Source organism: Myotis brandtii, unplaced genomic scaffold (genome assembly GCF_000412655.1).
Source record: "Myotis brandtii unplaced genomic scaffold, ASM41265v1 scaffold561, whole genome shotgun sequence".
Classification (NCBI taxonomy): Eukaryota; Metazoa; Chordata; class Mammalia; order Chiroptera; family Vespertilionidae; genus Myotis; species Myotis brandtii.
Genome location: NW_005370085.1, coordinates 1,203,462 through 1,226,715, shown reverse-complemented (window position 1 = coordinate 1,226,715; position 23,254 = coordinate 1,203,462). Strand labels below are relative to the sequence as shown.

General features: G+C 47.2%; 1 protein-coding gene across 1 annotated transcript in view; it reads right to left on the bottom strand.

Moving 5' to 3' along the window:
- IQGAP1 (IQ motif containing GTPase activating protein 1) overlaps positions 1-23,254 on the bottom strand; it is a 94,536-nt gene that overhangs the window by 803 nt on the left and 70,479 nt on the right. The window contains exons 17-35 of the mRNA XM_014549616.1: positions 22,518-22,660; positions 21,581-21,751; positions 20,376-20,459; positions 20,208-20,279; positions 20,046-20,115; positions 19,490-19,698; positions 18,453-18,608; positions 18,025-18,188; positions 17,070-17,294; positions 16,048-16,188; positions 15,872-15,956; positions 14,576-14,808; positions 13,415-13,547; positions 11,286-11,388; positions 9,871-10,006; positions 9,399-9,486; positions 5,770-5,982; positions 4,977-5,143; positions 2,226-2,348 (exon numbers count right to left, since the gene is read on the bottom strand). Coding sequence (XP_014405102.1) covers positions 2,226-2,348; positions 4,977-5,143; positions 5,770-5,982; positions 9,399-9,486; positions 9,871-10,006; positions 11,286-11,388; positions 13,415-13,547; positions 14,576-14,808; positions 15,872-15,956; positions 16,048-16,188; positions 17,070-17,294; positions 18,025-18,188; positions 18,453-18,608; positions 19,490-19,698; positions 20,046-20,115; positions 20,208-20,279; positions 20,376-20,459; positions 21,581-21,751; positions 22,518-22,660 — 2,716 coding nt within the window. The remainder of the gene's footprint in view (positions 1-2,225; positions 2,349-4,976; positions 5,144-5,769; positions 5,983-9,398; positions 9,487-9,870; positions 10,007-11,285; positions 11,389-13,414; positions 13,548-14,575; positions 14,809-15,871; positions 15,957-16,047; positions 16,189-17,069; positions 17,295-18,024; positions 18,189-18,452; positions 18,609-19,489; positions 19,699-20,045; positions 20,116-20,207; positions 20,280-20,375; positions 20,460-21,580; positions 21,752-22,517; positions 22,661-23,254) is intronic.

Sequence of the window (23,254 nt, the reverse complement as noted above, 5' to 3'; positions counted from 1 at the left end):
ATATATTAAAAAAAAAAAAAAAAGAGCAAGTTGGGCTGGAAGGAGAGGGCGGCAAGAGGGTGTTAGAACGCACACATGTTGGAAGACTGGAAGACGCACCCTGGCCGGTTTGGCTCAGTAGATTGAGCATCGGCCTGCGGATTGAAGGGTCCTGGGTTTGATGGTTACGTCGCCATCTCCCATTTATTTATTAAAAAAAAAAAAAAGTTCCGTCATTTCGACATATGTTCGTATGTGCTTTTTCTTTTTCATTATCATTTATTTACCACAAGTAAAGGTCAGGAATTGTTATCTTTTAAATTTTTTTTACTGTTTCACTTCATGACTGCTGTGTATGTGCTCCATGTGAGTGATGTAGGTGCTTATGTAGGTGGGTTCCGACTTAACGGCAAAAATCACGTTACGTCACGCCGTAGGAATGGATCTCCGACGTAACCAGAGGACCTACTGTATTGTGAACAGAGCTGAGACCATGAAAGATGCAAAGGAGGCACTGAGCCCTAGCTGGTTTGGCTCAGTGGATAGAGAGTTGGCCTTCGGACTGAAGGGTCCCGGGTTTGATTTGGGTCAAGGGCACATGCCCGGGTTGTGGGCTCGATCCCCAGTGTGGGGTGTGCAGGAGGCAGCCAATCAATGAATCTCTCTCATCATTGATGTTTCTATCTCTCTCCCCGTCTCCTTTCCTCTCTGAAATCAATAAAAAATTTATTTAAGAAATACTAAGGCATTGAAAACATCTTAAAAAAACAAAACAAAACAAGAGGCACAGAGAGGCTAAGAGAGGTCACAAAATTCAGGCCCTAAAACACATGCATTTTGCTCAACAGGAGAGCCTCGCAGGTCATTCCTTAAAGGTATTTATTTTATGTGACAATTTTATTTTAACTGATTTCTTTTGTTATCTGGTTTCTAGGCCCATAGTAGCAAATTAAAAAGAAGTAAGAGAGGCAAATAATGGTAGGCAATTAAACAGTCGTGGGAAATGATGAAGAAATAAGAGAAGAGCTGATAAATATTATGAAACGAAAAATGCATAAAGTACCCATCCAAAAAAAACCCCCAAAAGACCAAGATCCCCAATTGAAACAATGACCAGAGAGAATCCAGACAATAAGCCACGTTTTAAACACACCCACAATCAACCAGAATTCAAAGAAATGCAAAATTCTTAAATGAGATTCTTTTTTTAAACTACTAAGCTCAAAAATATCAAAGATTATTTTAGTATTCATTGATGGAAAGGAAGTAGTGAGATAAGTAAGCACTTTCATACACAAGTGAAAAATATTTTGGCAACATATAAAAAAGTTAAAAAAATTTTCAACTAATACGAAAAACAGTATGTCAGTTCCTCAAAGAACTAACAATATAACCATCTAATGATCTAGCAATCCCACTTCTGTGTATACATCCGAAAGAATTGGAAGCAGGATCTCAAAGAGGCATTTCCACCTTCATGTTCACGGCAGCATTATTCACAATAGCCAAGGGGTGGGAACAACCCAAACGGCCATCGATGGATGAATGAATAAACAAAATGTGGTTTATATATACAATGGAGTGTTATTCAGCCTTAAAGAGGAAGGAAATGTCACATGTTACAGCATGGATGACCTGTGAGGACAGCATGGTAAATGAAATAAGCCACTCACCAAAAAAAGAAAAAATAAGACAGAAAAGCAAAATGGTGGCTGCCCGGGGCTTAGAAATGGGAATAAATTATTTAATGGGTTCAGAGTCTCAGGGTTTTTTTCTTATTGTTGTTTGTTTTTAAATATTTTTATTGGTGTTTTTTTTTTTTTAGAGAGAGAGGGGAAGGAGAGAGGGAGAGAGAAACATCGATGTGAGAGCGGAACAGGGCCAGAGACTCAGTTTTACAAGTTGTCTTTGTTTAGAAACAGAAGAAATGAAAGAAATGGCTTCCTGTTTTAAAGAGGAAAAATTAAAGTGGGATCCACACAGCAGGTGTGAAAATGTCCCGAGACAAATGTTCCACAAACAAGGAAAAGAAATACTTCCTGCTGATAAGAGACAATTGATTCTGAGTATTAGGTCTAATTCTACACATAAATACATATAAACAGATAGAAAAATATAAAAATGATCATCCCGCTAAGAGAAGTAAAGGCAATAATATAAAGATGTGAATGCATAAATTAAAAATAAGTAAATGCATAGATTTAAAAAATCAATGTACGAAATGAAGTTAAAAAGCAAATACTTACTGATTCACTTGTAGGTCCTCGATTTCCAGAAGAACCCCCTTTTCATGTAATCGCGCCGCCGTGTATTTCAGAGAAATCTTTTTGCTTTTCTTTCCTTTCATTTCCCTCGGCTTCTTGGAGACCCTGTAAAGATGACATCACGTCACTTTCTATAACTATCTACTTTGATTCTGTCGGTAATTCGAAAATATGGGATCAGAAAACGAACTTCCCATCCACAAGGGGAAATAACATCAACTCTAAAATGGCAAATAAATGTTAGGATTAGCCTAAGCAATATCATTACATAAGTTGATTTTGTCTTTAATTTAAATTACATTTGAGAACACACCATGAATCTGACAGTGTCTTAATCTTTCTATGTGCACCTACCAGGAAGTGTGGGGGCTTCTAAGGCCAGCTTGGGGGAACATACTGACCCCCAGGGGGTCACTCTACACCCCTCGGCTGTGCAGGGGAGAAACAGAAACATCTCAGAATAAGTACTTTTTAAAAGAGTTTAAGCCTGGCCCTCACCGGTTTGGCTCAGTGGACAGAGCGTTGGCCTGCGGACTAAAGGGTCCCAGGTTTGATTCTGGTCAAGGGCACATGCCCAGGTTGAGGGCTCGATCCCCAGTAGGGGGCGTGCAGGAGGCAGCCGATCAATGATTCTCTCTCATCATTGATGTTTCTATCTCTCTCTCTCCCTCTCCCTTCCTCTCTGAAATCAATAATATATATATTTAAAGAAAAAAAGAAGTTACTGGGATAATTGAGACCAGAAGTGATAAGAAAAATAAGCAAAGGAAAAATAGAGACAAATGAAAACCAGGGATTTGGGACTCTAAAGGCGGTGAGGGGTGTCTCAGGAAATGGGGCAGAAATGCTGGCAGGAGTGTAAGAGAGAATCCCTCTGGAAGGAAACTGAAATATCTATCAAAATTGCAACTGGACAAAACTTTTGACCCAGTAATTCCACTTCTAGGAATTTATCTTTAAAAATATGCCCTGGCCGGTTTGGCTCAGTGGATAGAGCGCCGGCCTGCAGACTGAAGGGTCCCAGGTTTGATTCCAGTCAGGTCACATGTCCAGATTTCGGACTCAAACCCCAGTAGGGGGCGAGCAGGAGGCAGCCAGTAGATCAATGATTCTCTCTCATCATGGATGTTTCTCTCTCCCTTCCTCTCTGAAATCAATAAAAATACATTTTTAAAAAATATGCTCACATTTGCAAAATGATATGTGTATAAGAGGTTATTTGTTGCAGAATTTTAAAAAATAAATAACTGGAAAGAACGTAAATGCCCACCAATGGAGAATTGATTGAGCCCGTTGTTATATCTACCTACACAATGAAATACTATACAGCCATTAAAAAGGAAATGAGAACCTGGCTGTCTTAGTGGACCTAGAAGCAATGACGACTCCGTGGCAATGCGCACACTTAGTCCCTAGATATTGGTCTCTAAATTCCATTCTTCATTAAAGGGAGCCAGGGATGTTGGGAGAAAAAGCTAATTCCCAGCCTGGGGAGGGGAAGTACAAGTTGAACCAGAAACACCTTGTGCTGTAAAGTCAGGAAGTTCTCAAGAACGATGGGGCATGTCAGAAGGACACAGGCGCCAGCCCCGCCAGCTGGGCGAGCTGGACCTGGTGTTTGAGAGAGGAAGCTGATACGGCAGAATGAAAACAGAAGAATCTCGGCAAAGGGTCTGTGGGTCTTTACTGTTCTATTCATTCACCTTTTCTGAAGCTTGAAAATTCTTAAAACGAAAAGTTAGGAGCAAAAGAGAAACTAACCTACAAGTAGGGCCTACACTGATCAGCTCGCCTCTCTGGGTTTTGAGTTTCCCTCCCCACGGAGGGTCAGGCTGGCGGTTCCGGCTGGTGCATCACACTCCTCAGCAGCCAGGAAAGTCAGGGACTGGGGCCCCGTCCCCAGGAGCTAGAGGGTGAGGCTGAGGAACGCCATGTTTAATATTCCTTAGGCGATCTTGAGGCACAGACAGGGTGTGGGACCACGAGATAATCTCCATCCTGATTCTTTAATTTCTGGGGCCAGGAAGCCATTTCAGAGCAAGAGATGCTTAGAAACAAGTACCCCTCACAGTGCTTATCTGCATCGTATAATGGCAAATGGGACTAGGAATTTACAAAGATGATTAGAAGATCAGAAGCAAAATAAAGAACGGATGCAATAAAGAGGTCCAGTGTGTTCTAAGTTAAAAAATCCCCAGCCCTAGCTGGTTTGGCTCAGGGGTGGAGCGTCGGACTACAGACTGAAGGGTCCTGGCTTCGGTTATGGTCAAGGGCATGTACCTCGGTTGTAGGCTCGATCCCCGGCCCTGATCAGGGTCCGTGTGGGAGGCAACCAATTGATGTGTCTCTCTCACATCGATGGAACTCTCTGTCTCTCCCCCTGCCTCCCACTCTCTCTAAAAATCAATGGAAAAATGTCCTTAGGTGAGGATTAACCAAAAAAAACAACAACATGAAATGCCAATTTAGTTAACAGTTGGAGCCAAAGTTCTGTTTCCGGTAATAGTGAATCCTGGACAGGTGAGACCAGATCTACCCAGACTTCCCGAGGTACTGACAGCCCCCAATTAAAATGATGGTAGAGGCTTTCAGCACCTGCCTCCATCGTACCTGTAAAGGCTTTGTAGATCTTATTATTTTTAAATTCATTTTAAGACTCACCCATTCCTAATTTATATTTCTACTCGAAGAAATGCTATCTGAATGCGATAAATCTTTAAAAGACACACTTACTTGCCCCTGCTGGCCAGGTTGTCCAGGCAGGTTTTGATGTAGCTTTTGTAGTAATCCACCTGCTCTCCGTAGAACGTGGCCTTGGAGTTCAGAGCAGCATACGTTTGCTGCAGTTTCACCAGCTCGGCCTTCCTCCTCTGCCGGTATCTCCGCTGATTCCGGATATCCTGGGATGCAAGTGTGAAAATGAGGAAAACAATGTCCGATATCCTGTGCCCCTGGAATCATTAACAGCAGAACCCAGCCGTCCTTCACTATGCCTCGAGTGACCACCCATTCTTAACGGGCCGCCCGCAATTCATGTTCAATAATCAACAAAGAAACTCAGATGGCATCCATTTCCCCCCCCAATTTGTATTTTCTAAAGGTGGGGAAATGCGTTACTTTTATGGACTTCCACGTTCTTAGAATTTACATGCAAAGCTGGTTTAAGCCTTTTAAATATGTTGTCAGAAGAAGGAGAAAAAGATAAGGAGTTGATGATCAACTCAATGTCAATTTCGGTTTCACAGAAATCAGTAGAAAGATCTGGAAACTTCCAAAGGGGTCAAAGACAAATTGAGACATGGGACGCTCTAGCTCCGTCTTCTTCCTGTTAATTTAGGCTCTGAAATAAGTTATCAAAGGGCGGGCCAGGTCCTCGTGTTAGAAGAATCAGAAACGATTCTTCAGGCGAGAGGACGCTGGTGTGCCATGACCTGGAGATACGCTGTCATCTGAACAGCGACTGGCTCTTTAGAAGCCTCTGGGAGAGCGTGAGGCATGGCCAGGCCCCGCCGCCCCCGTGCAGTACCCTGGCGATGTCGTTGATCAGCTCCTGGTACCGGTTCTTCGGGTTCACGGTCCCCAGCTCCGTGAGCTTCTTCAAGCCCGCCTGGATCTTGTCCTTCTTCTCCTGCAGGCTCAGGTTGCTGTCTTCCTTGACTGATTTGGACTTTTTCATCTTGTCAGGCGTTTTGGCGTCACGGATCGCGCGTCTCTGCATGGCCCTCTGATGCTCTGCTTCCTACACGTAAGAAGTTCCCGGTAAACGCAGTGCACCAGTCCCACACCTGAATTTACGCAGCTCTCGAGCTGCATTCTGGGAACGGGGGGGCGAGGATGGGGGGGTGTGGTGGGACAAACCTAGGCGGCAGCTGACAGAGAAACTGCATGAGGCAGAGGCACATTGCTTTACATCTTTTCTTTTTTTTTAATTATATTTTAAATCTTTATTCTTTTTTCATTGATTTCAGAGAGGAAGGGAGAGGGAGAGAGAGAGATGGAAACATCAATGATGAGAGAGAATCATTCATCAGCTGCCTCCTGAGCTCCCCCTACTGAGGATTGAGCCTGCAACCTTGGCATGTGCTCTTGACCGGAATCGAACCCGGGACCCTTCAGTCCACGGGCTGACGCTCTATCCACTGGGCCAAACCGGCTAGGGCTGCTTTACATCTTAAAATATATATATATTTTTTGTTGATTTTTTACAGAGAGGAAGGGAGAGGGATAGAAAGCCAGAAACATCGATGAGAGAGAAACATCAATCAGCTGCCTCCTGCACACCTCCCACTGGGGATGTGCCCACAACCAAGGCACATGCCCTTGGCCGGAATCGAACCCAGGACCGTTCAGCCCACAGGCCGACGCTCTATCCACTGGGCCAAACCGGCTAGGGCTGCTTTACATCTTTTAATCACTTGGCTTCTTAGGGCTTCTGTCCTGAACTCTTAGGTACAATTAGGAGATTGGGCTCCACTGGCTACAAAATCCCTCGTTTTTCCCCCATCACCATTTGAGACACAGGAGCCACCTCATGTTATTTGAAACGCAGCTCGATAAATGTTGTAACTACACCAGGGCAACACCAGGGCTCAGTCCCTTCTTGCTGATTCTTTTTGCCACCTGTCGGTGCTGAATCACGCTCCGGCCTTCCCTCTGCTGTTAAACATGCTGTAAGGCCACAATCTTGAAAATACAAAGGCTTTCCCTTCACTTTTCTAGGTTTCCCAGTCAACACCCAATGTTTGCCCAGTATGTCCCTGCCCGACACAGGACCCACACCTGCTGTTCAATTCACTCAGCACTTTTGTCTTTAACTCTGCAAGTGGCTTCTCCATCTCCCACTCTCCTCACCAATCACCATTCCCCAAATCCTTTTCCTAATTTCCACCTCGCTCGTCTCTGAATTTTCTTCTGGCGCTGAGTAGGGGTTTGGTGCCTGCAAGTGACCGGTGGTCACTTTTCTGTAATGTCCCCTCTCAATATTTCAGTGATCACCTCTGTGCTGATGGATCCCTCATCTCTGTCACTGGGGCTCCAGTGCCAGGTTCTGAGCTGCTTGTACGGAGATGCTCACGTGGGGAAGGCTTATAATCCCTCCCAAACGGGAGCGTTTCCCTTTCCCATGCTGCCTTTCCCCCGATGGCCAGGCTCCTCTGCATCACACGATGCCAGAAGCACACACTCTGGAGTCAGACAGCTGGATCCCGTCTGGTTCTGCCGCTACAGGCAGACGATCGATCGTAGGCAAGTGAGTTAACCCCTCGGGTTCTCAGTTTCCTCATCTGTAAAATGAGGATAAACAGACTCCCCTCCTGGGGAAAGTGCAAGGATTCCATGGAGGGACACAGGGGAAGGCACCCCACCAGCGTCAGGTCCTCAGTAAAGACGGGCCCCCTCCCCCCACGTCTAACCTCCCTGCAGGTTAAACAGGATGCAGTTATTGGTGACATCTCTTTACCTCTTTCTTGCCCCTCACACACATCTATCTCTTCAGTAATCAATCACAGCAGAGAATTCATTTAAAACCGTGTTTTTTAAACAGTCCTCTGTGCACCCTGCTCACACACATCTATCTCTTCAGTAATCAATCACAGCTGCTAAATGCGGAGAATTCATTTAAAACGGTGTTTTTTAAACAGTCCTCTGGGCACCCTGAAGGGACTCCCAGAGGTGCTACAGGGTTCTAGAAAGCGGGGCTCCCGGGCCCCATTCCTGCTGCTGTCAGAGTAGCTCCAGTTTTTCCTGCTTTATAAACTGGGCTTCCAGCCAGAAGGTGTGGCTCAGCGGTTGAGCGCCAACCCAGGAACCAAGAGGTCACTGGTTTGATTCCTGGTCAGGGCACATGCCAGTAGGGGGCACTCAGGAGGCAGCCAATCAATGATGTTCCTCTCTCACCAATGTTTCTCTCTATCCTCCTCCCTTCCTTTCTCTAAAAATCAATAAGAAGACATATATAGTTTTTAAATTGTGCTTCCAAGTAAACTGTCACTTAATGGAAAGGATTCTTATGTTCAAAATCTGAAAACGAATGACTTGACCTACTTCTCTCCTTTTATGAGAACGTGAAACAGGAGCCTTAAACATGAAGTGACTCATCCACCCCTCCTCACTGCCACGCCGCCCCCACCACCGGCCTGGGACCTCATCACACACCTAGATGACTCACCACCATCTGCTCTGATGGCGCTACCAAATCAATCTGCACTAAACGTCCCCAAGGCTCTTCACTCCTCTCTCCAGGGCCAAGTTCCTGCCCAGGTTTTGGTGCTACATAACTTGTCCTCAGGTTTTAGCTCTCCCTGCTCTCCTCCGCCCAGGCCTTCCTTCTAGAGATGCAGGCCTGGCCACGTCACACCCGCCCTTTGTGCCTCCGTTCCCACGCTCCCCCCACCCCTCCCCGCCTGGACTGCCCGCCCCTCTCGCCTCCATCCCATCCATCCTGAGCGTGGCTCCCGCTCCACCTCTTTCTGATGCCTTGCTCTTTGCTGGCCTCTTTCCTGAACGTCTAGCACAGCGGTTCTCAACCTTCCTAATGCCGCGACCCTTTAATACAGTTCCTCGTGTTGTGGTGACCCCCAACCATAAAATTATTTTCGTTGCTACTTCATCACTGTCATTTTGCTACTGTTAGGAATCGTCATGTAAATATCTGATATGCAGGATGTATTTTCATGGTTACAAATTGAACATAATTAAGGAATAGTGATGAATCACAAAAACAATATGTAATTATACATGTGTTTTCCGATGGTCTTAGGCGGCCCCTGTGAAAGGGCCGCTGGTTTAAAGGCTCCTTCATCACTTCTGGATCATGAACTTGTGGAGTTCAGGAGCCACATCCTGTACTTTTATTCTACCTATAAGGCACCTAACAAAATTCTAACTGTATAATTAATACTCAATAAACTACCGGGCAGATGCACTGATTCTGCCTGGAGTTCAATGAACACACGCACATACATGTATGTACAGCATGTACGCGCCAGTGAGCTGCCTCTGGCGTTAGGAGCCGGCAACCTTCTCCACCAGCCTTACCCACCGCCGCCCTCTGTCCACCCCCAGGTCACCACCTCGTGTTACCTGTGTCCCCCCCCGCCCCCCATCCCGGGAGCATCTCTGCCTTGTTAGGGTCCATGTTAAACCCCTCAGTTTTACCTGTTCGCTGGTGGCTGGTGTTTCCAGGATTTCAGTCAAGGTCTCCCCTGGCTGGAACCGGATGACGTCCACAATTAAACGCTTTGTGCTGGGAGGAAATGGAGGGAACATTTAAATATTAGCAGGTGTTCTACTTCCTCTCAATGGACCGACACGGCAGCGGCATAATCGCCGCCTCCCGGAGGCCCTGCCAGGCAGCTGCTAACACCAGGTACTCCAGACCCCAGACTGAGTCGGGCAACTCTAACAGAGCGGGTGCCAAGGCTGGGATCTCCAAGAGGGAAACTTGAGCGTCTTATTGGCAAACAAGGCAGATCCGTCCTAGGCCGAGTGTAACATGTGAAGGGACCACCATGATGACTGGCTTCAAGGCCAAGGGGACCATTTCGGGTATAGGCAAGTGGGCGTGTTCACCGGGGCCGAGGGGTCGCTGGAGTCCGTGGACTGCGTTCTTCCCACTTCCGACACTCACTTCAGTAAGATGGTCCGCGCGTCCATTTCCGCGTTCTCGTCCCCAGGCACGTCGAACTTGTTGGTCAGTGTGAGAGACACTTCCGTCTTAGCCAGCGCCTCCTTATTGGGGTCGTTTAAACTGCCAGCGCCTTCTCCTAAAGTTTTGGGAGGGTGGGAAGGATCAGTAAAGACAGGAGATTTGGGAGAGGAGATAGAAACTCCCAGAAAAGATGATGCCCGTGTAAGGAGATACTTGAATAAGCCAACATGACCCTGGGGCAGGGCCACCTCTGATTAAGAAATAGAAGAAAACAGGTGATAAAGGTGGGGTCCAGAGTAAACTCATTTCATAGACGTCTGACAGTCATTTCAACACTGCATTATAACCCTAACCCTAGCCCAGTGATGGCGAACCTATGACACCTCTGACACGCGAACTCATTTTTTTGGTTGATTTTTCTTTGTTAAATGGCATTTAAATACATACACAGGCAATGATACAAGACACTGTTTTGGGTGGCAGCTGCGGACAAGATATTTTTACTCAGTACTTTGACTCTGGTGTTCATTTTCCAGCCTTGAAGATTTTTGGGGGGCTTTACCTGAGTCAGAAAAATCTCAGTAAAAGGTACAAAGCGTTATCCTCAAGAGTAAACACTTCTGAATTTGTCCTAGAAAAATGTGAATTGGTCTCTAGCAGAGCATTCTTTTTTTCAGGCAGGGATAATAATGATAATGATTAATGTTTTATTTATAATGTTAGCCAGAGAAAATGCAAGGTTGCTGCTTCAGAAATCTTCCTGAGAAATCAAAGAGAGAGGATTCCTCCCTTCTTGGGAAAGGCAATTTTCATTGTTGTAGCCAAAGGAGGCTCAGGAACACCTCTGGTGTGCCTTGGGCCTACTCTGTGTTCCAGGCTGCTTTTTGTGATTGATCACAGAGGTTTGATGTGGGCCCAGGACGATGCTGATGGAAAAAGGATTTCCCGAACTTCAGAGCTGATCCTCAGCTGCATAACTGTGCTCTATTCAACAGTGGTTCCCATCATGCCAGGCACATAGTAGTTGCTCAAAAATATTTGTTAAATTTAAAATGTATTTTCATTGATTTCAGAGAGGAAGGGAGATGGATATAGAAACATCAATGATGAGAAAGAATCATTGATAGCCTGCCTCCTGCATGCCCCCTCCTGGGAATGGAGCCCACAACCCGGGCATGTGCCCTTGACCGGAATCAAACCCGGGACCTTTCAGGGCTAGGGCTGTATACACACATTTAAAAGGACCCCCTCCACTGGACCTCACTCCTCACAGGCAGGGATCACACGCATCTTCTTCCCTAATGTGTATTCAGAGCCTGAACAGTGCAGGTGCCCATCACAACCCTCCTCTGTCATGCCCCCTCTTACTTCTGTCAGTGGGGTCGGAACCTTACCTATCAGGGACTCGATGGTGGGCACCTCGCCAAGGTCATCCAGCAGCTCATGGATCGGGTCATTGTGCTCCGGGGCAATGGCGTCCTGGTGATCTAGCAGGAGCTGCATGAACACCACGGGGTCAACTCAATCTACACACTCGGCCCGTCAGCCCCAACCCTGCCCACACTGCCCACAGCACAAAAGAAGGTTAGATAACAAAGCTCCTACATTCAAAGGGCGGACAAGCCAATCCTCAGCAAGCTTCCCCAAACCAGCAACACATAAAGCCACACATGCAGTGCAGGGAAGGCCTGCGGAGGGGGCAGGAGCAGGGGAAAGAGGGTCAAAGAGGGGAGAAGGGGACATCTGCAATACTTTCAACAACAGAGATAAATTTACCAAAACACAAAACGAACAAACAAAAAACCATATCCTTGGTGGCTCAGTGGTTGAGCGTCGACCTATGAACCAGGAGGTCACGGTTCAATTCCCGGTCAGGGCACATGCCCGGGTTGTGGGCTGGATCCCCAGTGTGGGGTGTGCAGGAGGCAGCCCATCAATGATTCGCTCTCATCATTGATGTTTCTATCCCTCTTCCCCTCCCCCTTGTGCTCTAAAATCAATAAAAATGTATTTTTAAAAAATAGGGCTTGAGTAGGTATTTCTCCAAAGAGGATATGCAAATGGTCAGTAAGCTCATAAAAAGACTTTTTTTAAAAGGCATCACACTTGTGATGTGTGGCGGGAAAACACTGGCACTCTCTCAGCCTTACGAGTGTGGAGGGTTTAAATGTTCCCCGTGTAAGAAAGGACAAGGAAACCCTCAGACTTCAACATCCGAGGTCATCAACGGGCCCTAGGACCAGTTCAACTCACTCACAGCCACGTGTTTCCTTCCTGTTTCCTGTACACAATACCTTTAATTCAGAGAAAAGTACGCCCTGGCAGTGTTGTCGTTGGAGGCATTCAAGCAAAGCCGTTAAGATTATTATCTCAAATGATATCCTCAGAAATGACAATGCCCGAAATTTCGTTTACATTTTATATATTTTCCCATTTCCTGTTCTATATGCCACCAAAGGGGAAAGGAAGGAATTAAAGATATTTGGGGGGAAAGAGTGCAGCCAAGGGAAAGTAGCTCTAAGGTGACAAAGAGGAAAAAGCTGAAATTCTATTCATGTTAGAAAAATTACACAAGGAAAAAGAAGTAAAAGCCGGGGTAAAAAGAAGGAACAGAACACCAGTATGTTATCAAGTCCCCAGGTCAGCACTCCCATGGAGGTTCTGGGGTCCACCATGGGGGTTCCGGTTCAGGAGGCCTGTGGGGGGCCCAGCAACTTCATTTTTTATTTTTAAATATATTTTTATTGATTTCAGAGAGGAAGGGAGAGCGAGAGAGAGAAACACCAATAAGAAAGAATCACTGATTGGCTGCCTCCTGCATGCCCCCACTGGGATTCGAGCCCGCAACCCAGGCATGTGCCCTGACTGGGAATTGGACCCGTGACTTCCTGGTTCACAGGTTGACACTCAACCACTGAGCCATGCCAGCTGGGCTCAGCAGCTTCATTTTTAGCATCTTATTGGCAAACTAGAGGCCTGGTGCATGAGATTCATGCACTGGGGTGGTCGGGTGCGGGGGAGGTCCCTCTGCCCGGCCTGTGCCCTCTCACAGTCCGGGACCCCTCGGGGGATATCAGGCCTAAGCCAGCAGTCAGACATCCCTCTTGCAGTCCGGGACTCCTCACTCCTTATCGCCTACCTGCAGCGAAGGCATGAGAGGCTCCTGCCACTGCCTCTGCACTCACCAGCCATGAGCCCGGCTTCTGGCTGAGCGGCGCTCCCCCTGTGGGAGCGCACTGACCACCGACCGGTCGTTCCGCCGGTTTGGTCTAGTTGCATATTAAGCTTTTATTATATAGGATAGGATAAGGCAGATAAGTACTCTGATTCTGCTGCAGGTGGCCTGGGGGTCACTTTGAAAAGGTAGTAAATAGTGTTAAGAATAACAAACAGCAAGACAGAGGTCATGTCAGTAAGACCCATCAAAGGAAGTGAGCTATCTGGCTTCTGGAGGGAGTTAAGCAGCAGCCGGGGGAGGCAATTAAGGACAGAGCAATGAAATTAACTAGAGAAGAAGCCTCACCGTGTGGGTGTTGATGATTTCCCCGATGGAGATGTAGATCACGGGCTTGGTGAGGGTCACGAGGTCGGAGTATTCGTCCACATTAAACTTATCCTGCAGCTCTGGGACGTCGCAAGCAGTTTGGAAAAACCTCCTGGAGAGAAATACGAGAGCCAGACCCCAACAGGTGACACATGTGTGAGAAGCTGGCGAGAGAACATCCCACAAACCTCGGGAGCAAAGCGTTCGAGCGGAAGCCAGTCCAGACAGCTGATTCCGGAGAAAGTGCCTCGGGTTCCCCGTGCCTGGCAGCCTTGGGCCGGGGGCTCTAAACACTTCGCTCCCCACCCAGGTTTAGTTCTACCCATAGGAACCGCTCAACCAAACACCTGTGTCACCAGGAGAACCAACTCTAAGTCGATGCCCTGAACTCACAACTGAATGTTTAATTTACAGATATTAAAAGTGCTCTCCAGCCCAGCTGGCGTGGCTCAGTGGATAGAGCACCAGCCTGTGGACTGCAGGGTCCTGGGTTCACATCTGGTCAAGGACACATGCCCAAGTTGCGGGCTCGATCCCCAGTGTGGGGCGTGCAGGAGGCAGCCGATCCATGATTCTCTCTCATCACTGATGTTTCTCTCTCTCCCTCTCCCTTCTTCTCTGAAATCAATAAAAAAAAAAATTTTTTTTTAAAGAAGAAACAATTGAAAAGAAAAAGAGTGCAGTGATTTAAAAAAAAAAAGAGTATTCTCCAACTCTCCTCTGGTTACAATTCCACAGGTACACATTCTTACTATATATTTTTTAATTGATTTCAGAGAGGAAGGGAGAGATAGAAACATCAGTGATGAGAGAGAATCATTGATTGGCTGCCTCCTGTACGCCCCCCACTGGGGATCAAGCCCACAACCCAGGCATGTGCCTTTAACTGGAATCGAACCCGGGACCTTTCACTCCACAGGCTGATGCTCTATCTACTGAGCCAAACCAGCCAGGGCAGGTACACATTTTTTAGCTCAAAAATCCTCTTCCTCACGCCCTGGAGCTCTGGGCACATCCAACACGTGTCCCACAATGTGGCCGCCCAGGGAAAACGAGGTGTGGTTTTTAGTCTTGTCTTTACCTTCAGAGATAGACACACACCTGCAGAGTCTTTCAAGTACCCGATCCGCTGCCTCTTACCTGAATTTCTGGTAGGACTGGGAGAGGTACTCGTTAATGATGCTTAAGTGAGCGTTATCTCCCAGGAACATCTTGTTGGAAGCCGCGTGCTGGAGCATCTTGGCAATGGAGCCGAGGTTGCGGCGCTGGTCGGTGGTGAGCTGGCCTCCGGCCGACAGGTCGATGATGTCAAAGGCATCCGGAGCAACAATGGCTGGATTCATGTATCGATAGTACAGCAGGTTACCAATGATCTGGGGACAGACGACCAAGAAAGATGGGTGTTAAAAGCCGCTCCACCAAGGAAGCCACAAAGGACTCTATTAGCAAAGGAAACCAGAACACGCAGTCCTGTGAGGGAAAATGCGCGCTACACACACGGACACGCATGCACGCATGCACACGCGCCTGCTCTCAAGGTCTGACCCTAACAGGACCCAACGTCCCTTGTTTGGGTGCAGAGCAAAAGAAAATGAGACAGAACTGAAAAGCACTGCAACGGAAAGGACAGATTCAGGGGGAAATGACAGGCTTCACGTCTGTGAGCGCTGCAGGGCATCCTTCGCTCTCACATTATGGCAGCAAATATGGCTGCCACCCAAGCGCACTTTTCGCTTCCATGTGGGCGGACTTTCATTCGGAGAGGCTAACAAAGGCAGTTAAAATAAATCCTTAAACAGGACCTAGTTAGCACAGAGCGACCTGTCCGACCCCCATCGTGCTCATGCGGGAGAGACGTCACAGGTAGACAAGTTCATGCCTCAGAAATTAAAGTCACTCAACACACGGCTCTTCCGCAGAAGAATTCAAGGACAGTCACAGCATTTCCCCTAGAGCCATCATTCAAAAATACAAAATTAATTCACCTGAACAGAAAGCCTAGAAGCGAGGCCTCACTGTAGGAAAGCACAAGAACTAGGAGAGAGAAGAAAAAAGCGTTCAGGTTAAAAAAAAGAAGGAAAGAAAGGCGCATAGGCAAGTCAGCGTTACCAGCAACAGCCTCAGCAGAAACAGTTGTGCTTGGTCCCATTCACCTGGCCACCAGCAGAGGGAGCTATTTTCCAGCGAAAAGATAGGACTCAGAAATTTATCTCAAGACAGGAAGCATCCACCTCGACTTAATTGAGGCGGGCCATTCGAACACTATAGAAACTCAAAGAGGTGTCACTGACTATTTACAATCATGTTTAAAGTCTCACAATCCGTGGCGAGCTACTGCCGGAATTCAGGCTCTCACTAACGGTCTATGGTCAGGCCTCACTGTTTCCTCAAAGGTCTACCAGAAGGGCCGGGATGTGCCAGCTTCCCGAGTCTTACCTTCAGCAGCTCATCCTCACCAGCATCGGGGAACTTCTCATGTAGCGAGTCCTTCAGCACTTTGGCGATGAAGCGCATCCCGTAGCTGTGAGACGGACACAAGGCGTGAGAGGAGCCGGGGAGCAGGAGGGCACTCAGGCTGGGCTCTGTCAGGGGTCACGACGGAAGGCACTCACGGGATTTTGTCCACGGAACTGATGATGGCGGAGAGGAACTTGTCTGTCACAGCGCGCATGTTCCTGATGGAGTTGTCGAGACGTGTCTTGACCTCCTCGTGAGCCAGAGCCTGCTCGGGAGTCACGTCATAGGGGAGTTTGCTGGGAAAGCAGAAATTACCCCCAATATGGTTAGACCAGAAGCCAGGCAGTGCCTGAGGCAGGGCCACGCATTTCATGAACAGAAAGACCCAGAGAGACTAGGCAACTTGCTCGTGTTCATTGACCTGGTAAATGGTGGGGCCGGGATCTGAACTCGGGTTTTCGACTGTGAATTGGGTGCCTTGAATTATGTGCCCGGCACCATGATAGGCACTTGGGATGAATGGTGTATGGGACATGATAGCTTCTCTAACTACCTGGTGGGAGAGACAAACGGGCATTTATTTAAAACATATTGTGCTGTGTAAATGGCTACTTATTTTGTATCTACAATCTGGTAATGGATTTATTTTGTATATTGTAAAAAAAGAAAAAAGAAAAAAAAAGAATAAAAAGAAAAAAAAAACACACACAAAACATATTGTGCTATAAGTAAGAAGCTGACCATAGTGCTGCAGGCCCAGAGGGGCTTCTCCTCAGACTGGGGGAATCAAGGAGGGCTTCCAGGAGGAAGGGGGGGGGGGGGGGGGGGGGGGGGGGAAGAAGCGTCTTCTAGGAAGGAAGATCAAATGCAAAGAAAAGGAAGAGGAGAAATGAGGGTGGGGAAGTAAGCAGGGCCCGGTCACGCAGGGCCCTGCATATAATGCTAAGACGTCTGGACTTTCCTGGAAGCCAGGGAGAGCCGTTAGTAAGAACTCAGTAAATACCTGCTAAATAAATGAACATGTTACCAGGCCAACAATTTAATAAAGAGGTTTCTAAGGAAAAACTATTTGAACAATGATTAGCTTGTAAATCAAAGGTTAACTGCTTAGAGAGAGAGAGAGAGAGAGAGAGAGAGAATGAAACACAGGACAGGAAAGGGTGTCGTGGCTACACACCTTGCCTCTCCTGTCTGAGACTCCATCTGATTAACCCACGACTTGTAGATATCCACGGGGTCGGTTTTGATGTTGAGGGATTTGTCGTCCATAATCTCCTTCACGACCGGGGCCAAGATCTGCCGCAGGGCGTTCTGACCCCGAGCGCCACGGTTGAAACTGACAACCATCTTAATAACGGTAGGGTTTCCTGTCACGATCTCTTGAATCTGGTCCACTTTTGACCTATGAAAACATCAGAAACAAACTCAGTTTAAACTACACAGAATCTATGAGCTTAACGATCCCATCTCCTGGACACACATAATTGGAAGGAAGCGGGTACTTGTTATTTCTCTACTAACACTTGTCTAAACACAGAACACCTTTCTGCTGCTGCGAACACAATCGTGGGAGCGTAACCGGGTCCTTTATTAGATAGAAATGTGGAATCTTGGTGTTTGGATCAGCTTCTTAAAAATTATATTTTAAGGAACATCGGCCTGTGGACTAAAGAGCCCCGGGTTTGATTCCCAGTCAGGGCACATGCCCGGTTTGCGGCCTCAATCTCCAATAGGGGGTGTGCAGGAGGCAGCCGATCCATGATTCTCTCTCATCATTGATGTTTCTCTCTCTCGCTCCCTCTCCCTTCCTCTCTGAACTCAATAAAAATATTTTAAAAATAATAATAAAACAAAAAATAAAAAAGATTAAAGGTCAGTCTTTTAAAAAAAATTGTATTTTAATATAGAAATGTTCCTAAAATTAATTTAGCAAATTTATTACTTTATCACCTCCCTAGAATCTGCAACAGCACTTTATATTAGTAATTTAACAAGTAGATCCTTCTTTCGAGTAGTTCACACAAATCACAGCCTTGGCCGAGAGCATGAAGCGTACGATGCAGGCAGCCTGACTGTCCAGCCCTGAGCCTCTGACTCGGGGGGCATTAGGGGGGCTGGGGGGGCCTCCGTACTTGATCTCCTCCTGGAGCGCCGTCTTGAAGAGCCGCAGCAGCAGGTACTCCTCCCGCTGGTTGGAGGCGTAGTTGTAGAGGGTAAAGATCACCGAGTCCATGAACTTGGTGGACTTGTTCTGGGGCATCTGAAAAATCAGCTTGGCCAGATAGGTGGGGTTGGTCTGAAATGAAGCCAAGGGATTTAAGTCACTTCCAGATCATGTAAAGGCTGGCAAAAACATCCAAGGTTTTATAAACTCGAAGGATCAGAATGTATGTAAGGAAAGAAATAAAGAAAATGTAAAGAAAAAAAAGAAAGATAAGGCAGCTCTTTGCTCACCCCTCAGTGGAAATCAGAACTAGTTCCACAGAGATCTATGGGTAAGGTTATCTTATGAAAAGAAAATTAGCTACATTTTTCAGTGCCACTTCCAGGAGCCACTCACCTGCAATAAATAAAACAGGTGCTGATAAGCTTCCAATTTCTCTCTCTTCTCCTTGCTCAAAGCCTTGAGACCTCCCTTCTGTTTATTTAGCATCATCATATCAGACAACTGTTCCTTATTTTTTTTGGTAAGTTTTTTACTGTGGGAAACCACATCCTGTAAACACAAACCAACACATAAATCAAAAAGCTTTCAGAGACAAAGCAGGGCATTGTGGGTCTTTCGTGGCACTGGCGGATCCCTCCCAAGTCAGATGGAGTATCCTGTTTTCAATACATCAGTCAAATACAGTCCTACTCTCATCTTCCTATAAAGAACCTGATCCATAAAAAGATCCACTGACTCAGGAAGCCAACTCCTAGGAGTCTACCTGGAAGACAAAGCCTTAAATACGATAAAAGCTACATATACATCAAGACGTTCCCTGCAATGTTATCTGTAATAATAAAAACTTATCAAATAGTTGGGGGGAAAAAAGAGGTAAATTATAGTGTATCTTCTAATTAGTTATAACACTGCCATTAAAAATAATATTTACGACTGCCTGGCCGGCATGGCTCAGTGATTGAGCGTCGACCTATCAACCAGGAGTTCACGGTTTGATTCCCGGTCAGGGCACAAGCCTGGGCTGTAGACTTGATCCCCAGTGTGGGGCGTGCAGGAGGCAGCCAATCAATGATTCTCTCTCATCATTGATGTTTCTCTCTCTCTCTCCCCCTCTCCTTTCCTCTCTGAAATCAATAAAAAATATATTTAAAAAAATAATATTATGACTTTATCACATGGAAAACATTTTATCTTCTAATATGAAGTAAAAATGTCCGATAGGAAATGATTGTGGGGTGGTGGGATTACGGGATGGTTTGTATCTTCTTTTCTCTATTTTAAATGTTGCTATTAAATTACAGCATTTCATTCCCTCTGTAACTTTTTAAAAGTTTATGGCCTTCAAGGAGAAGGAAGCCATGAGTCAGCGAGGGTGAGGCAGGGAAGCCAAAGCAGGACACGCCCCGTGGCCCCGCCAGCTCTGCACACACCTGCAGCGTGATCTTGTTTTTCACCAGCAGTCCGATTTTGATATCCATGAGGTTGAGGTCGTTCTCCAGCTGCTGGTTGGAACGAATGAGGGTGATGACCTCCTCCCGCATCTTCATGAGATCCAGCTCCTCCTGGAAATCCTGGTCACTCTGGTCGAGCAGGTGGACAAACTTCCGCACCACGATCATCGGCGGGTCCTCGGCATTGACTGGCGGAAAGACAGCACGTGTCAGACGAGAACGAAGTTACCAGGATGAGTTCTCAGTCCCGAGGAATGTCAGGGTTATGGATGAGCTCTAGTCACAGGTGTTTGTTTAATTGTGAAATGAGCAAGGACAACCACGAGGCGCAGTGTTCTCGGTCACGCTATCGCTATGATGTGACAGAGGCTGACACGGTGAAGGACAGGACATGCAGCCACAGGTTAGCAAAGGGGGTTAACTCGCCAGCAGCCCCCGACCCCCAGGCTTGCCTGCAGGAAAGGAAAGAGATCCGTGGAGAATGCCCAGAACCTCAGGGCCTCCACGCCGCCTCCGCTGAGCCACAGTTACTCACTGAGAGTCTTGTAGTCGTCGCGAGCTTTGTTTGCCCGAATAAAAGCCTGGATTTTGACAATGTCATTTATCTAAGGAACAGAGAAGAAATGCTTTTGGTCATCTGTCCACCAGAAATATCGCAAAACGGATCCCATCGGCCCTGCTTCCCAAGGGGACTTACGTGATCTCGGAAGTACTGCAGGCGATCTCTATAGCGCTTTCTCGCCTGATGCATCCTCGCCAGGGACTGGATCTGTGGACAAAGGGCCCTGGAAGTTACAAAAGTCCTTCACCTCAACACAGGTCATACTGGCACCCCACACGGAGTGACCTGCCCCGGCTACCGTACCTTCACGACTTCATCTTTATGGGAGCGCAGGTACGCTAGACGGTCCTGATAGGCCTTCTTCTGCTTGTATCCTCTCCACTGCGACTGAAAGCATCAAATATTACAGTCGGCACATTGTTTCCCAGGGAAGAGAGGCAATTCCAACACCTCTCCTCGACATACTGTCCAAGTGCAATTCCTGACGAAGCTCTAATGAGGACCACGTCTGCAGTGACTGGGGAGTGTGGGCAGAGGCTTGTGGAGAGCACAGTGGCCAGCGTCCACTTCCCTGTTGTGAGCACAGCACGTCACACCTTTTAAAAGTGCCTCCAGCCCGGCCGGCGTGGCTCAGAGGTTGAGTGTCCACCTATGAACCAGGAGGTCACAGTCCGATTCCCGGTCAGGGCACATGCCCGGGTTGTGGGCTCGATTCCCAGTGTGGGGCGTGGAGGGGGCAGCTGATCAATGATTCTCTCTCATCATTGATGTTTCTCTCTCTCTTTCTCCCTCCCTCCCTCTCCCTTCCTGTCTGAAATCAATAAAAAAAATGTATGTATATTTTTTTAGAAAGTGCCTTGCCCTAGCCAGTTTGGCTCAGTGGATAAATCATTGGACTGCAGACTGAAGGGTCCTGAGTTCGATTCTGGTCAAGGGCACGTATCTCCGTTGCAGACACTTCCCCCGGCCCAGGCCCTGGTCGGGGCTCGTGCAGGAGGCAACTAATCGATGTGCTTCTCTCACATTGGTGTTTCTCTCTGTCTTTCCCTCTCCCTTCCACTTTCTCTAAAAAATCAATGGATAAATATCCTCGGGTGAGGATTAAAAATAAATAAATAAATAAATAAGCCTCCACACAGTCTTTTATTGGATCCTTATAATAAATCAGTGAGGAAGGGAAGGTAAACATTAGTATCCCCAGTCACAGAGGATGAAGCAAACTTAGAGAGGCTCACACCACTGGGCAGTGGGGAGCCCTGAGGCCCAGCACTGAATTCTCTCTGTGACATGTGCTGCCCGCCAGAAAACTGCCCTGGGCTGGCAGCTCCCCTCGAAGCACCGCGTCGGGCACACTGATGACAGTGGCAGCAAAGAGGAAACGCTTATCCGAAGAAGGATGAGACCGAGAGGCCAGGAGGAAAACACACCCACATTCGCCCCTAAGAATGGCGGTTGCTGAGCCCTGCTCTCGGCGCCCACCCGCGGCCTGTGTACGGGCTCTGAAATACCTGGATGCAGGTGATGGCGGGAATTTGTTTCTTCAGGAAATTCAACCTGGAACGGAACTCCTGTCGGACGAGGTACCCGCGGCAACAAGCCTGCAACTTGGTGATCAAGCCCTCGTTGGCCAGCCAGAGCTGCTCTCGGTTATACGCAGTCGTCACCCCGGAGATGGAACTCTGAAAGGCACGTGGTCACAGGGGAGACAGACGTAGGTAAGAAGGGACACAAATTTTAATGCGCCCGCAGCGCATAAACCAACCCTTACTGCTTTCTCGAACTGTTCTAGATCTTTGAGCAATGAATATGGCTTCAGGTCTATTTTTCAGGGCCAGGTGGTTCTCACACCCCAACAAGCCACAGACAAAAGCAACTTGACCTTCTTTCCTCTCCTATGTACCCTCTCATCTGCCCATCACTGACTGTGCCAGGCACCGTGCGTGGGTCATTATCGACAAGAAGACAGAGGAACAGGGGCCGACAGGGGGCTGAGTGCCCAGTCCCAGAAACCCCTGGAACGCCGAGGTGGAGGACACGCAGGGAAACGGCCAGCCTGCCTGTGACGAACAGGTTAAGGTCTAACACAGCACAGTCCGGAGTGGATGGGACAGTCTGAAAAGAGGGTGAAAATGTAAACTGGGGGAGGTGAACAGTAGGTGCGTTTAATGAGGAATTGGAGCAACTTTTCATTTTTCTCTTCTAGGCATCCACGTTTTCTTTAATAAGCACACAATTTGTCTGACTTAAATTCTACAATAGTGATGTTTTCCTAATTTAGGCCTTAAGTCACTCCTCCAACCACTAGACAAATAATTACTCTAAGCCTGGTCATTACGTAGCCTCAATTTTAGGCTAAGGCTTCTGACCACAGGCCTGTTCCTCCAAACACACGTTCAGCTCCAACACGCTTGCGCTCAGCTCCTTCCCCGAGGAAAGGCGACCTACCTGGATCTCCTCCCGCGAGAGCTGCGTGGAGTTCTGCACAAAGCCTGGGGGCTCATCCCATCCTCCTTCCTGCGTGTCCAGGTTGTGGTAATAATAATATCCGCCTTTCACCCAGTGCTTCACCCACTTGCTGTTGTTGTCGCCTGGTGGACAGTAAAGGAAAGATTAAAAGGGACCCAGAGTCACGCTCCCCACACGCATGTGTCCGATGCGACAGGATGATTCTGACCAGGTTCACCCATCTCCCAGAAGACCATTCCAAAATCCCGCTCCTTGGATTAATGAGAGCAAAGGGGCATCCTAAGTCCCTCTTACATTATGGCTTTGCGATGCCTTTTAGCTCACTCACATCTACATTATAAAAAGAAAATACCGCCCTAGCCGGTTTGGCTCAGTGGATGGAGCATCAGCCTGAGGACTGAGGGGTCCTGGTTTGATTCTGGGTAAGAGGCAGCCAATCAATGATTCTCTCTCATCATTGGTGTTTCTCTCTCTCCCTCCCTCTCTGAAATCAATCAAAATATATAAATTTATTTTTAAAAAGGCCATAAAAAGGGATGAGAATCAAATCTTTATTCCCCTTCTTTTGCAGATAAACTCCTTCTATCTATCTCTAGGCTTAGATACTGTAGCAGTTACTGACACCCTATAAAAGATGAACAGTCAAATATTTTTTATCCTTCTGGCATTTTCAGAAAATGGACCTTTTTATTTTTATTTTTTTTAAATATATTTTA